This window comes from Misgurnus anguillicaudatus, chromosome 2 (genome assembly GCF_027580225.2).
Source record: "Misgurnus anguillicaudatus chromosome 2, ASM2758022v2, whole genome shotgun sequence".
NCBI classification, from domain to species: Eukaryota; Metazoa; Chordata; class Actinopteri; order Cypriniformes; family Cobitidae; genus Misgurnus; species Misgurnus anguillicaudatus.
In genome coordinates, this window is record NC_073338.2 from 30,595,468 (window position 1) to 30,610,196 (window position 14,729).

Below are 14,729 nucleotides of genomic sequence, written 5' to 3' on the forward strand. Positions count from 1 at the left end.
CACTAAAAAATTTTGGGGTGGTTTCCCGGACAGGGATTAGCTTAAGACAGGCCTAGACCTTAGTTTAATTAGGAAATTAACTAGTTTTAACAAACATGCCTTGCTACAAACATTACTTGTGTGCATTCTGAGGCAAAACAAAGGGCACTTGTGTATTTAAGGATATGGCAGTGCAATTTGTTTTCAGTTTGGACAGCTTACATTTTATTTTAGTCTAGGACTATTCTTATTCCTATCCGGGAAACCGCCCTTTTAAGATTTGTTTTATATTTGTTTGACAGTGGTGTAGTACTGCCTATTAGTCGCGACTAATAGTTTGTAGAATAAACGTTTTTGTTTACATAATATATGTGTGTGTACTCTGTGTGTAATAATTATGTATATATAAGTACACACACATGCGTGCATAATTTTAAGAAATTTTTTTTTATATAATAAATATTTATATATAATATAAATTATATATAAATATAAACATGTACATACACATGCAAATGTTTCTTAATTAGATACATGCGTGTGTGTGTGTTTATACATAATTATTATACACAGTCCATCCACATATATTATGCAAACAAAAACTTGTTCTGCAAATGATTAGTAGCGACTAATTGTGAGGCAGCACTACAGTAGTGTTCGCTGCTGAAGTATTTAAATGTGAGTGTTTTAAATACGAGCAGCTCTCATTTGGTATATATTTTGACTGCACTATGTAGTAGTATTTTTGTAAATTTATCTTTAAGATAATTTTGTTATTACTAGTGGTTTCAAAACGAGTTTTTTTATTTTTAAAAAATTTAGTTTTTTGATCGTGCATACCAGTTAAAGGGATAGTTCACCCATGGATAGTTTACTCATGTTGTTACAAACCTGTATAAGACATGAGAGACACACTTGCCATTCGTGAACCCCTTTTACTTCCATGGTATTCTTTTTCCGACTACGGAAGTCCGAACGGTTTGGTTACAAACATTTCTCAAAATATCTTTGTGTTCATCAGATCAAAGAAATTTATACAGGTTTTTAACAACATGAGAGTGAGTAAATTATGACACAGTTTTAATTTTTGGTTGAGCTATTCCTTTAATATCAATGAAGCTGCAGTTGGTTTGTTTTGAATTTAAGCCTTTATAACTAAAAAAAACACAACATCATAACTCTATTTTTAATCAGTAATAGTAGTGCTGGCGTATAGGGACAAAGTATCCAACTTTTCAGGGGACATATCATGAAAATCTGACATTTTTCATGTGTAAGTGCTATAATTGGGTCTCCAGTGCTTCTATCAACCTAGAAAATGTGAAAAATGACAACCCAGTAACTTAGTTTTGGTAAACCATTCGCTGCAAGCATGTGAAAAAACATGTCATTGAAATTTGGCTCCCCTTGTGATGTCAGAAGGGGATAATACTGCCCCTTAATCTGCACTATCCAACCATGGCACTGCCATTTAGTGCAAAGATCAGCTCATTTGCGTTTAAAAGACACACCCAAAAACGGCACATTTTTGCTCACACCTACAAAGTGGCAATTTTAACATGCTATAATATAAAAAACGAGCATGCTTGTTTTTAACACATTTATGCTGGTTACGATTATGTTCACCAATGCAGTCAGGTAATTTTTGCTTCATTTTAAATCTTCCACTTCTGATTGAGCACATGTTATGAATGAATCAAGATCAATCACAGAAGGCAGACAGCGTTCCTGTAGTAAGTTATTTTAAACCGCAGACCACCCTTGAGACGAGGCTTATTACACTTTTTCCATGTAGGCTATCTCATGCACATCTGCTGTTATGGCTTCTGACTAGTGCTGAATTAAAGATGATTTGTTTTTCCCCAAACAGGCTGTGTAAGAAAGCACGATGTGGTTTTATCATAGCTTCTCGACCTTCAAATCGGTTTTAATGCAGTTTAAGGTAAATTGGTGCGCGACTGCCTGTCTGTGATGAAGCACAATGTATGGTCCATAGATGAAATAAGCTGGACATGGTTTATATATTTTAAATGTTCAAATATTAAGCTTATATACATCGGCTGCATAATGTGATTTCCAAAATCTTAACATGCCAGTCTAAAATGTCACATACATGGCATGAAGTGGGGAAAATCGGACGCGCGTTTTACATCCACCCATCATCACACGGCTCCGCGCGTAAAAAAGACTCATGTGTCTTTAAGAGCGCGCGCATTACAGGTGGGATGACGCTGTCAGAGAGATTCGGTGTGCTGGGGACGATGCGTTTCGTGGGTTAACGCCACTCATTTCTGCCCCTCTCTCGATGCTGAAGAAAAGGTTGTGGTCTGTTATTCGCTGCCGAAGACGGCTTCGGGAATATTTTCTTCAGACCCGACGCTAATGCTGTATCCATGTGCAATGCTTTTGACAGCATTACCTCAACTGAATCTAAAGGTACGTGTGCAGCCCCGAAACGCTTATCGGCGATCATTCTTTTGATGCATGAAATGCATGTGTTATTGTGTTGAATAGGCCGTCACGTACCGTGACTGAATAACAGCGGTTGGAGACAGCGCTCGCCTGTTGCCAGGACACGAACGCGCTGTCGCCGTTGCGCTGTTGTTTATGAATATGATCTGCTTATCAATCTGTCCATCAATCTCAGGCCGCTAATACTTTGGATCTTGGCACAAGTCTTGAATCAAGACGCGAGACTTTTGACTTGAATCATGTATCAGGGCCTCTATCACATCAATTAGCCGCAAAATGCATCTTAAACTAACCAGTTATACGTGGCACTACTGTTTTTATTATGATTACCGGCTGACTGGATACAGATTAGGTAACTTTGCCTTCTGTGTGAAATTGGTCAATTCGATCATGATGCACAGATAAACAACAATAAATCCGAATAACTCGGACACAACGGCAGATTTTGTAGACGTGTGATTGCGTGTCGTGCATGGTCAATGGGAATTAATGATGCTCGGGGACAGATGGTTCACCGGTTACCTGTTGCTATAACGACCGGCCCTTATATTGCGTTAACTGCATTGTGTGGCTTTCCGTGTATTGAGCTCAGGTGGCACGCGTTCAGATGCGTCGTTAAGCGCAGGTTAAATTATTTTGCAATTGCTGACCTTACAAGGCTAAACATGTTTATATATTTTGGACAGCCATTGTAGTGATGCTTGACAAATCTTGGATTGTTCGGCCAAGACGAAACGATCCACGACTCATAGTTGAAATTGCTTGTTTATCCAAATAGTATTAATACAATTTCTTAAATTGAATAAATTGAGTGCCTATTAAAATGCCATTACTTTTTTGTTTGTTTTTGACATGTACTGTTTAAGACCTTGGAGTAACATGTACCATTATTTATAAATATTTCTGTATGATTATTGGTATAAATGTTACCAATAAATGTTTTTGGTATAAAACCACAGCCAAAGGTTTAATGTTTTAACATGGGCTCTGGGGCATGCTCGCCTGTAGCAAATAATAGTTTTTTCTACATTTCTACACATTTATTTATTGATCACATCTTATTGCTCATATGTTGCCATTGTATAGCTCAGTAGATTTGATGGAGTTCTCCGTTGTTTTAAATTTAAGTGTGTCAACTCGGTCTCAGATGTTTCTCCTTAAAGAAAAACAAATGAGACAATTGGTCTTTGATGCTTTAAGAGTATCAAGATGTAAAATTAATGTAGGTTGCATTCCAACATCTATGGCTATATTCATATACCGGTTAATCCATACATATGTTTGGAGAGGGACAATTTGTCATCTCCAATTTACCTAACCTGCATGTTTTTGGCCTGTGGGAGGAAACCGGAGTACCCGGAGTAAACCCACGCTGACACGGAGAACATGCAATCTCCACACTGAAAGGCCTCCTGACCTAGCCGGGGCACGAACCAGGGACCTTTTTTGCTGTGAGGCAACAGTGCTACCCACTGAATTTAGGTAAATCTTCAATAATACAAACCTTTGATTACAGACGTGACAATATAAGCTCAGTCTGTGACATCATTTTAATCTCTTCTGAAACTAATGGAGACATTTGTACAATTCCTGAGTCTCTTATCAGGAGAAATATCTGAGATGCAGGAGGATTAAGCATTAAAGTTTCCATTTGCTCTCCATTTAATCTCATTTATGTCTAGGAGAGCTAATTGAGCTATTAAAATATATTTTTATTTCATTGGCCTCATTTCAATAACTCTGACCAATGTGTCTCGCCTGTACATGACAGCTAACCCCAAATCGCAGAAAAATATTTGACCCACATACCAAACTAAAAGATGGCTGGCAGCTGGTGCCGTTGCAATCTTCTTCAGGACCTGCTTTTTCTTATGAGCTTTACAGGGCAATCTGACTCACCTCCGTCCCAGACTGTGACGTCACGCACATGCATTTTGGTACCACCTGTGTGATCTTTTTGTGGTGGTGGATGGGGAGGCTTCGATACCGCAGCATGGCATAGTGGCCTACTTGTTTTGTAGTTTACATGTCCTTTACTTCTCCTGATTAATTCAGAATAGAAACTAGATCTGTGATTTTTTTTTTAAGCTATGCAGTACAAGTGCTACAAATAGCAACCACGTCATTCAAAGCATCACATGTCAATTCAGATTTTGATCATGTATCCCATTAATATCACATGCCAAAGGTCATTAGCCCCCAGCTGTTGCCAGACTTTTTATTATCATGTTGAGAACTGCAGGCTAATATTATCTGACATGGCATTGAATGCGGTTTGCAAATTAACAAGCCACAGCAAGAGCAATGATTTACCAAATATGTCTCAGCCGCTTTATTATTAATGTCACTGTTTGGGTGATATCTCCACAACCATTTAAGCAGCCAATGCCACTATGCATCAATTTTGCAATCTATTTCAAAGCGTGTAAATGAAGGTTTAACTGATGGATTTGGCATGTGTTTCTGGGGTGGAGCTTAAACTGCCACTGGTTTTTGGAGGTCTTATAGATTGCTTTTAAAAACATAACAAAAGCTAATTTTAGGTTAAATCTTCCCATAATGGTATAACTAACAATTGTATTGTGTATTTTGGTCTAAATAAAACTCTTTTGTATCTTGCTTTCTAGGTTGATGACCCTATTGATATGCTCCCCAAGTCAAGAAAAGCCCTTAGCATCCAGGAAATCGCAGCTCTGGCCAGATCATCATTTAATGGTAAGGATTTCAAACATCTAGCTCAATTCTTCAGAATTTAAATCTGTTAGTAAAAAACTAGGTAACTTATTTTTCTTTTCTTTAATGGCATCTCACAGGTGGTGAAGGACCATGTGACCAAACCCACAGCTATGGCTCAGGGCCGCGTGGCTCATCTGATTGAGTGGAAAGGCTGGTCTAAACCTTTAGACCCTCCATCTGCTACACTGCAGTCTCACTTTAACTCCTACTCCCATCTTAGTGAGGGCGAGCAGGAGGCCCGGTTTGCAGCAGGTGGGTGTCGCCATACTTACTGCTGACTAAGAGCCAAGGAGATCACTTTTGTTTTTCAACATTAAGATTTTAGGTTTACATTGACAGATGACAGATTAATATGAGAAATAATTATAATAGTTTCAATAATGTATATGACATTTAATAACAACAATATATATCTATATATTAATAACAATTTATATATATTGTTGTTGTTGTTGTTAATAAATGTCATAAATACGGTTCCTATACTATAATATTGTAATGTTTCTGATAATTTTATCAGTAAAACACTTTTACAAATATGGTATCTTTATTATTATACATCATTATTATACATATTTTAGATGCTGTTGTGTGACAGGAAGTTAAGAGAAATTGTTTTGTTGATGTGATATAAAAATGGCATTTATTTTAATTCTAAAGTCGAATAATTCAAAAGAAAATTGTATTACTAATGCTAAATATTGTAATAATAATTATAAGTGCCCATTGCTTTTTATTCAGTGTCAGTCAACTTCAAATCTTCCAACATATGAAGTTTTAGACATCAGCAGATGGTGTTAAATTAGATTACAGTCACACACCTGCTAATCCTGCTTGCTCTGTATTGTCTCTTCTCTTTATTATAAACCAAGCAACTAAGCTTTAGATTTTAAACTTACATTTTGCTATTGCATGAATCTCTGACAGTTTATTGACAATGTTATTTGAAATGATTTATTTTTTAGGTGTGGCTGAACAGTTTGCGATTGCAGAGGCAAAGCTCCGTGCCTGGACTTCTGTAGATGAGGAAGACATGGATGACGAGTCTTACGAAGAGGATCCTATTGTTAATGATGAGCAAAACACCACAACTGAGATTTCAGGTGAATAATTTGTTCATTTTTCTTTAGACTTGATGCTGGATGTCTATTTTTATTTAAGTTTTGTGAAAAGGTTCAACATTGGTTAAAAGGATAGTTTGCCTTTTATATATGCCTGGCAATAGCAGAAATTCATTTGGGGGGTAATTTTAGATGACTTCAGATGGGTTTAAAATAAATTTACAATTTTTATGTTTACTCCTAAGTATGTTTTCTTGAGTATTTAAGTCACACAAACTTTTAACAATTTAACCAAAAATTTTGTAGAGTGTGAAAATTTGGATATTAATTAATGTATATTTTTAAATAAGAGGGAAAATCTGAAATGAAACTGATACATCAGTCATACAGTGCAACTGTGACGTGTCATGCAAGCTTGATGATGCATTATAGAATAATAGTTGCAATAAAAACATCTCATAATGGAGAGTAATTTTAAAATGCTATAAAAAAAATTTCAATTAAATCCACTTTCCAATTTCAAAAATTCCAACCAGTTTCCCATACGGCAAAAAAATTAAGCAGTTAACTGGCGCTGTCCCGTGACACCTAAGTTTACTTCAATATTTTTAATGTAAATGCTAATCTATTATGACAAACTGTATATTGTTGGAAAGATCTAAGAATGTAGTTTTCATATTTCAAAACCTTTTAGCAGTAATAATAATGCAATAACTGTAATTTATTCATTTGTGACAAGAAGAGTATGCAGCAAACCTCACAACAAACCAACACAAACCTCCGTTTTTTTTAAATCATTTTATGTATTAAAATAATACTATATTGCATTTTTATTTATTACAAATAAATTTAAACTGCTATAAAAAATAATTTTCCACCTCCAGACACTTTTGTAAAAAATGTTAAACTTTAAAACAAGACCAAAATAAGGCTTCTAAACCAAAAAATGCCAGAGCTATATTAATTTGAAAGTGTACATCACCTTTCCCCCCCACTCAAAAAGGGCTGCGCCAGTTAAAGGGTTAAATATATTTCAAAAGATACAAAAAAAGAAATATATTTTGAAATATGTTTTCAAAGATATATTTTCACTGATTTTTTTTGCCTTTTTTGTATATTTTGAAATATATTTTAAAAATAAATTTTAAAGCATTATAAATATATATTTAGCCCTCCATATATTTCAATCCAAGGAAATGTATTCATGTCGCATTGGAAGAAAAACTTTGTTACGAACCTGTATACATAACCATTTTAAAATTGTTAAAATAAAATATATTTTCAACTTTAAATAGACTTGTATTTAGCATACTTTTAAAAATACATTTTTGCCATATGGGATGTAAAATTAGAAATATATTTGCATGCCCTTGAATTATATGTTGATATATGAAGGTTAAAACTAAATATATTTCCAAATTCAAAAATATATTCAATTGAGCATAACATTCTACAAACTGTATTTAGCATATATTTAAAATATATTTTTGGCCAGAGAAATGTATTTTTTTGCGGTATGGGTTGAGGTGGAACTCCGTTCCTCATCGAAATTCACTCCCATTTCCAGCCTGCCTATATATTAAAACTCTTTAATCATTTACTCAGCAACATTCTCTTTTCAAATGCTGCAATTGCATCTAAACTTATCTTAAATTCAGAATTTCACCCTATGTAGCCCACAGAAAGTATACAATCCTGAAAGATTGAAATTTTTTGGGTCACATTAAATCCTCTTGTGAGTGTTTTGTTATGTTTATTTGTCCTTTTCTTTTTCTCTTCCACTCTTTATCATAAGCTTAATTGTATCCTGTTATGTTGTTTTCAACACTATATTCTCAATTTTTTTATCTCTTCTATGTACGTGTCTTATTTTGGTTTTTGACCTAATTGTTTGCTCCTCCCTTAGATGCTGTATTGTCCGATCAAAATTGCCCCGTGCCAAATCAGTCTGAGACAGACAATGCTCAAATCCAGTCCTCTGATGCGGCCGTCATCCAATCAGACACAGATCGTAACATGCAGGAACCAAGCTCCGCCCACATTGACCACGATGATGCGGTCATCTCAGAAGAAGTGCCACAGGGGGAATTTTCAGATGAGGAGGAAAACAGTGTCACAAAACCAGACCGCAGGCCTTTGTGGAGCAAGGGAGATTCCTGCTACTACTCCACCTCCTACTCTGAGTCCGCTCTCTCACCTGAGGAAGGAGAAGATGTGGAGGAAGGAGAGGACAACGTCTTTCAGGAAGTCATCCGCTGGTACAGACACTGCAGAAGCATCTCCGATACCTCTGGGGCTTTGTCTTTCGATGAGGTGGAGGAAGAGGAGCAGGAGGAAGATTCAAAGCAGTGACATTGTGCTCTCTCTCGTCCGTTTGTCTTGTTCCCTTTGTAGTATCTTTTCTGTGAATCGTTTGTCCGGTCTGTTGTGCATTCACAGACGTGGCTGTGTCTGAAAGCCAAAAATGCTGCCGTCACGGGTAGTATGGGGGATGTTCATAGCCAATGTTTCCTGTCTTCTAAAACGCCTTCGTCTGGTTGGTTTTCAATCCCATATTACGTACAGTTGGTGGAAATAAAAAAAATAGCATCTGAAAAAAGATGCTTAAAGGGCAAAAGATGTACTATATGTACTTTTTCACAATTTGTGACTTATTTTTTCTGAGAAATAATGTAGTCACTATATATATTCATTGTTATCTCTAAAATTTGGATGCAGTTTTGAAACCACTCCTTAGGAGGTGACTTCATACCTGTGAAGTCATTGGCCTTTAGGTTTGGGACGCAGCCAGTGATGTGTTTTTTATGCATACTGTATATTTTATCTGTTTCTGCTCTTTATCTCCTTATATTTGAAGTAAGAGTTAAAAAACTCATTTCCTGGTTTGATTTGAGAGTAGGAGGATAGTGACATTACAGAACGAGTTTCCACTGTGGCACGCCGCTGTGTGATGCTACTTATCTGTGCGCTCTGTTGATTCAGCAGCCTCGCAGTCCGTCACATCTGAGTGACGGCACATCTGTTTCCCAATTGTAAGGAAAACATTTTCAAATGTCTTTTTTTTCTTTCGTAACTGTTCAAGTGGCATAACGCTCATTGTAAATTGTCGTTAATATTTCAGGATTGCGGGTTTCCAGAGGGACACAACCGACCCAGTTCTTTATGTTCATTTGATTTGGATGTCACGCTGAAAGTGCTTGTGTGTTTTGGCTTGCTCCAGAAAAGTTACGGTGCAATGGAAGTTTATCTGCTTTGATGGAGCGTTGTATATCTCTGAATAGAATGTGCCTGTTCTTATGATCACTGTGTGATGTATATTGTAAAATGAGTGAGAATCCTTTATTATATTATTATATTTCCTTCTATTCTTCTCTTTAGCTTCACTTCAACATAGGTGTTTTTTATGTCATCGGCTGCTGGATGAACAGGTTTCTTGACGTTAGTTTGTACAACCTTGAAATGCAGCTGTAGTTCAATAGTACATGAATATGGTCAATGGCTTTCCATACTGCATTCATTTGTGGCAGAAGCATGGAGGAAAGGCAGTGTAAATCCAAAACAACCATTTTTATCCTCAATATGAACCGCTAATGTCATGATGTGAATGTGTAACCCCAACCCAAAGTTTTTTTTAATTGTTTGTACAAAAAATGTACGAGGTCAAATGTGAAAATTATGATTGCATTAAAGTTATGTGTATATTCATAGGTGTTATCATTATTGATTCAGAAATATTTGTGTTCTGATGCAAACTGTATTATGCTACGTACACACCACGGGGGCATCGCGTTACTTGCGAGTGCAGTGTGTAAATTTTAGAAAGATTTAATAACAGAAATGCAATATAATCTACATCAGTGGTTTTCAAACTGGGGGCCAGGAGATGGTGCCAGGGGGGCCCCAGTTTTATGACATTTTATAAAATACATTCATTATCATGAATTCTGTGTAAATAAAAAAATAATAAGCCAACTAACCAACAGCACTACTAGGTATAATTTTATGTGTTTTGATTTAATAAAAATATTACATTTTAAAACTGTTTTTGTCATAAATTTTCTTTCGGGGGGCCGCGAAAAAATGCACTGTACACAAGGGGGCGGCACGCTTAAAAAGTTTGGGAACCACTGATCTACATAACTATATTATCAGTGGTGTATAAAGACCTTACATAATGAACGGTATTGTTTTTATTACCTTAGAATGAGTTATTTTTATCTACATACACTGCGGGCCCCCTTAAATGGAAGTTGCCATTTTGTGCTGCCGTGTTTCTACAGTAGCCCTAAACAGACAAACTGCTCTACAGAGCGCGCTTTGTCAATATTTTATTTTGTCTTAGACAAAGACATGTTTGTCCTGTGGCGGCTACGGTAACTTCTCTATCCGTTTGCAATTCACAATCTCACTGCTAGATGCCACTAAAATCTACACACTGCACCTTTAACTTATAATGCAAATTTTTTCGCTTGTTGAATATTTTCAACTTGGGCGAAGACAGGTTTGAGATCGAACGCGAGGACGCGTCTGATGGCGTCTTTGCATTGACTTTGCATGTAATCTACTCTCACAAATCGTTGAACTCGCGTTTGGTGTGTATGCCCCATTAGTTCTTAATGAGCTTGTAATGTAATCTTTGTTTTTCGTTTAACGACTAATGCTTTTATCATAATACGAAATTCTGTGAGGTTTATTCTTTAACTCTTTCGCAGCCAGCGTTTTAAAAAAAAGTTGCCAGCCAGCACCAGCCTTTTTCATGATTTTCACAAAAGTTTAATGCCTTCCAGAAAATGTTCTTCTTTAAATATATACAATATACCAAGTGAAAGAACAGACCTTCTGCTTTCAAAAAAAAAAAAACTGTTTTATCCTACCTTGAGTAGTTCTTTTGCAATCTGCTCTTGAATATGGGTAGGTTTCTGCAAAAACACCACATTTTGAGCAAAAAGCTGAGATTATTCAATTTTTTGTGACGGACTTTTCATAGAGATCCCATTCAGAGCGATCTTTAAAACAGACACAAGCTGTGTCCCAATTCAGGGGCTGCGACCTTCTAAGGACGTATTTTAAGACCGATTGCGTCACAGCAGCGCGACTTCAGGCTGGTAAGGCCGTCCCAATTCGAAGGATGCTTAGAATGAAGCCTCAAAATGCGTCCTCATTTCTCCACGCTGTTAAGGATAGAACGAATGGATCCTTAACAGCCGAGGATATCCCAAGATTCATTGCGCGCCTGCAACAGCGGCTGGATATTCTAAAATAAACAATTAAAACCTTCATTAAATAAAAGTGTGTATTTATCAAAAAAAGTTTGTCACTGTTTTAGTATTATAAGTTATGTTTTGTGTTAATAGTATTATTTTTATGATGCATATATTTCTAATGTTGATTAATTAAATTTAATATACTGTTGAATAGTTTAATCTACATCAACGTGTCATATTTTATAAACTAAATTAATATTTTTCTGATTTCATATTTATTTTAATAAGTCAGAAACGTTTCCGCTATGTCCTGCTAACAGGCGCAGCAGGTGACGCCAATTATGGGTCATCCGAAGGTTAGACCGTAGCCGTTTCTCAATGTCAAGGATACTTCCTTGGCAGGACTAGTCCTTACAAGTCACTTCCTTCAGAGGCTAGGCGAGGCTCCTTTTAAGCATTCGGAGAACACGTTATTAAATGGAACAGGCTAGCAAGTGCACGTCATTACGTCATTGCGTGATTGAAAGGTGTGCTTTCGGTGCTGCGCGCATAGAATTGTGGGTGATTTCAGCGCTTGAAGAGCGCGAAGGATACAAATTTGCATCCTTTCCTGTATATGGGATATTTCTCGAACGAAGGACTCAGTCCTTGGCTGAAATTTCGAGGATCCTCGACATTGGAACAGTCCTTCGACGGACGTCGATGACGTAGCATCCTCGAAATTCTAGCTTCCGAGGATCCTTCCTTGACATTGGGAAACGGCTCGTCTCATTTCAGTTCTCTTCGCGGATTTCTGAGGCTGCCACCTTAAAAGACCGAGTGCTCATATTTAAGGTCGCATGCTTAGAAGGTCGCAGCCCCTGAATTGGGACACAGCTACAGACATGCAGCCGCTTGCCTTAGGGCAATACTTCCGGTTTTAAAAAGTTGCGGAAGGGCGCCACCTGGTGGATAATAGCGGTATTGCGGAAATACTCGTCATTGGCAGGGAAGCGTTTTCTTTTTATTTGACGAGATAACTCGTCAATGGCGGCAAAAGAGTTAAAGAGCAACTGTGATCCGATTCATGATTTTACATTTCCTTTGGTGTGTAAGTGTGTATTAGTACGTTAACAATATGCAAAAGGTACAAATCCCAAGGCGCGAGTTGAAAAATGTGATCTTTGGTAGAAAAATGCGCTACATTAACAAATCAGAAGCTTGCTCTAATAGTAAAATGATTATAGGAAGCAAGCGGAGTCGCATAAGCCCCTCCCATGATGCGAATTTCCACGTAAATGTCTCAATGACTAGAATTTCACATGCGGCTTTCACGCGCGAATGAAGCGAGTAAACTCAAAATTTTTAAGCGATAGATGCAAATTTGACTCCTCAAACGCGATTGGTGTGAACCCATAGTTTTTTTTAACCAAAAACCATGCAAACATAATGTTATTTTGTGTATTTGGTAGAATACAATGTTTTTAGCAAAGAAATAGGTGCACTTTAAATGATTCTTATACTAGAAAATAAAATAAATACCCGTTTAAGAACCCAGCAAGCAATAACTCTCATTTCATCGTCCATGTTAAATATAGACCCGATATAGTCCGGCTACGACTAACCCACTTCTAACCTAAATAAACTTCAATTTGTTTACATGTTTTTTTCCAAAATAACTAATGAGATGTTCCATCATGTAAGCAAAGTCAACACAAGGTGTTTATTTTATTTAATATATTTTCATTTCATATCTTCTTGTTAAAAACCTGCATAAATTGAGGAATGCTTGTAACCTTGTAACATATAAGAGGCCCCATTGACTTCTTTAGTATTCTTTTTACCTACTATGGAAGTCAATGGGGCCTCTGATTGGTTTGGTTACAAACATTCCTCAAAATATTTTCCTTCATGTTCACTAGAACAAAGAATTATATACAGGTTTGTAACAACATGAGAGTAAGTAAATGATGACCGAATTTTTGCGAACTATCCCTTTAAATTTCACTTTTTTTAGCTTGGACATCTGGCCTGTGGATGGGCGGCTATCAGGCATCTTTTCAACATTAAATTGCTTGCTGGAAATTCTCTAAAAACTTCATATGCAACAAGGCATCTCAAACAGATCCTATTTTAAGGCCATCTCACAAATTTTTACTGAAAAGCAATGCGTAAATATTTTCCACATGAAATAGAGGACAAAAACAATCTTTAAAGTTGAAATTTAATATTTACTGATGTACAAAACAAGTTCATGTTTTCTGAAAAATAATGGTAACAGCTGATTCATTATGCTTATCTCTATATGTACAGGGTATGTGAGTAGTTTATATACTGTACATACCGTTTTACCCTGTATTCTGTACAAGCAAATGATCTATAAAACCATTAAAGGATATGGGAGCAGACTTATTGCTTAACTACACTGAATGTGTGGCATATCAGCAAACAATTTACACATCATGGGCTTGATTCAAAATGCACAAGCAGCAAACAGAGACAAAACATGACATATCTAAATAACAATATTAGCTTAAATTATTCCTGTTATCCCGGCTTTATGTGGATCTGCATTCTGAGAAATGTTCATAAAACAGCTGAATAGTCCAGATAAATGAAGGTCTCAGTTGGCTGCTGCGATAACTCGCAGAAACCTCAAGCAGGCATTTCTGAAAGAGCGGCTGTGAAATAGCTGTGTCAGGAAGTCGAGTGCAATGGTTATGGTTTTGGTCCACTTGTCTTGATTCATTTAAATCAAACCCTTACCCCCTATTCCTGCGGTGCACAAAGACGAAATTTAAGTCAGTCACTGTTTAGCTTTGCTAATGCTGTGTATGGGGTACTTGTGCTGCTGTTCTTGACCGTACTGCATAGCATCATTCAACCACAGTTTTGATGCAAACAGATTATAAAAAAAACATTCTCAGGTTTTAGCATGTTATAAGGCTGTTATATTATTAAAGCAGAAACGTTAGAGTCATTTGAAGGCATTTTAAAAACAAAAAAGGGAAAGAGGCTTCCTACTCGTGCTTGGCCATATGCATACATGTGAAAATAAATTCAGTAATAGCCACTGTAGAAATAAAGCTAGTGCTCGGTAAAAGAATCATATTTGGCAAGCATTAATTCTAAAGATATAACATTATTGCACATTAACAGCTCAAAAATAAAAAGCTTTACATTTATAAAATAAAAACAAATGAGATACACAGAATATCTATCAGTGTAATGAATAACATTATGATTCAAATGTTACTGGATGAGATCTGCACAGTAACCACAAAGTGTCCCTGCATGT

The 14,729-nt window shown here is 36.5% G+C and overlaps 1 protein-coding gene across 3 annotated transcripts; it reads left to right on the forward strand.

Annotated features, from left to right (window-relative positions):
* Nucleotides 1-2,169: 2,169 nt before the first annotated feature.
* fam131aa (family with sequence similarity 131 member Aa) lies at nt 2,170-9,953 on the forward strand. 3 transcript variants are annotated; one of them, XR_012357604.1, is made up of 6 exons: nt 2,170-2,415; nt 5,079-5,159; nt 5,247-5,439; nt 6,153-6,290; nt 8,155-9,280; nt 9,370-9,953. XR_012357604.1 is itself a non-coding variant. In XM_073853274.1 (6 exons), exons 3-6 carry the CDS (start codon nt 5,097-5,099, stop codon nt 8,598-8,600), a joined length of 840 nt encoding a protein of 279 aa, XP_073709375.1. In that variant the 5' UTR covers nt 2,170-2,415; nt 3,795-3,933; nt 5,079-5,096; the 3' UTR covers nt 8,601-9,953. The 3 variants fall into 3 exon arrangements, 2 of the variants coding, with proteins under 2 accessions (XP_073709375.1, XP_073709374.1); XM_073853274.1 differs by adding an exon at nt 3,795-3,933 and having other exon boundaries at nt 8,155-9,953; XM_073853273.1 differs by having other exon boundaries at nt 8,155-9,953.
* The last annotated feature ends 4,776 nt before the right edge of the window (nt 9,954-14,729 follow it).

Bases quoted from the DNA above. Each gene is read 5' to 3' on its own strand.
- fam131aa (XM_073853273.1), top strand. From the start codon at position 2,362: ATGCTGTATCCATGTGCAATGCTTTTGACAGCATTACCTCAACTGAAT. The intron at 2,416-5,078 runs GTACGTGTGCAG...CTTGCTTTCTAG, and splicing joins TACCTCAACTGAATCTAAAG to GTTGATGACCCTATTGATAT. The intron at 6,291-8,154 runs GTGAATAATTTG...CTCCTCCCTTAG, and splicing joins CACCACAACTGAGATTTCAG to ATGCTGTATTGTCCGATCAA.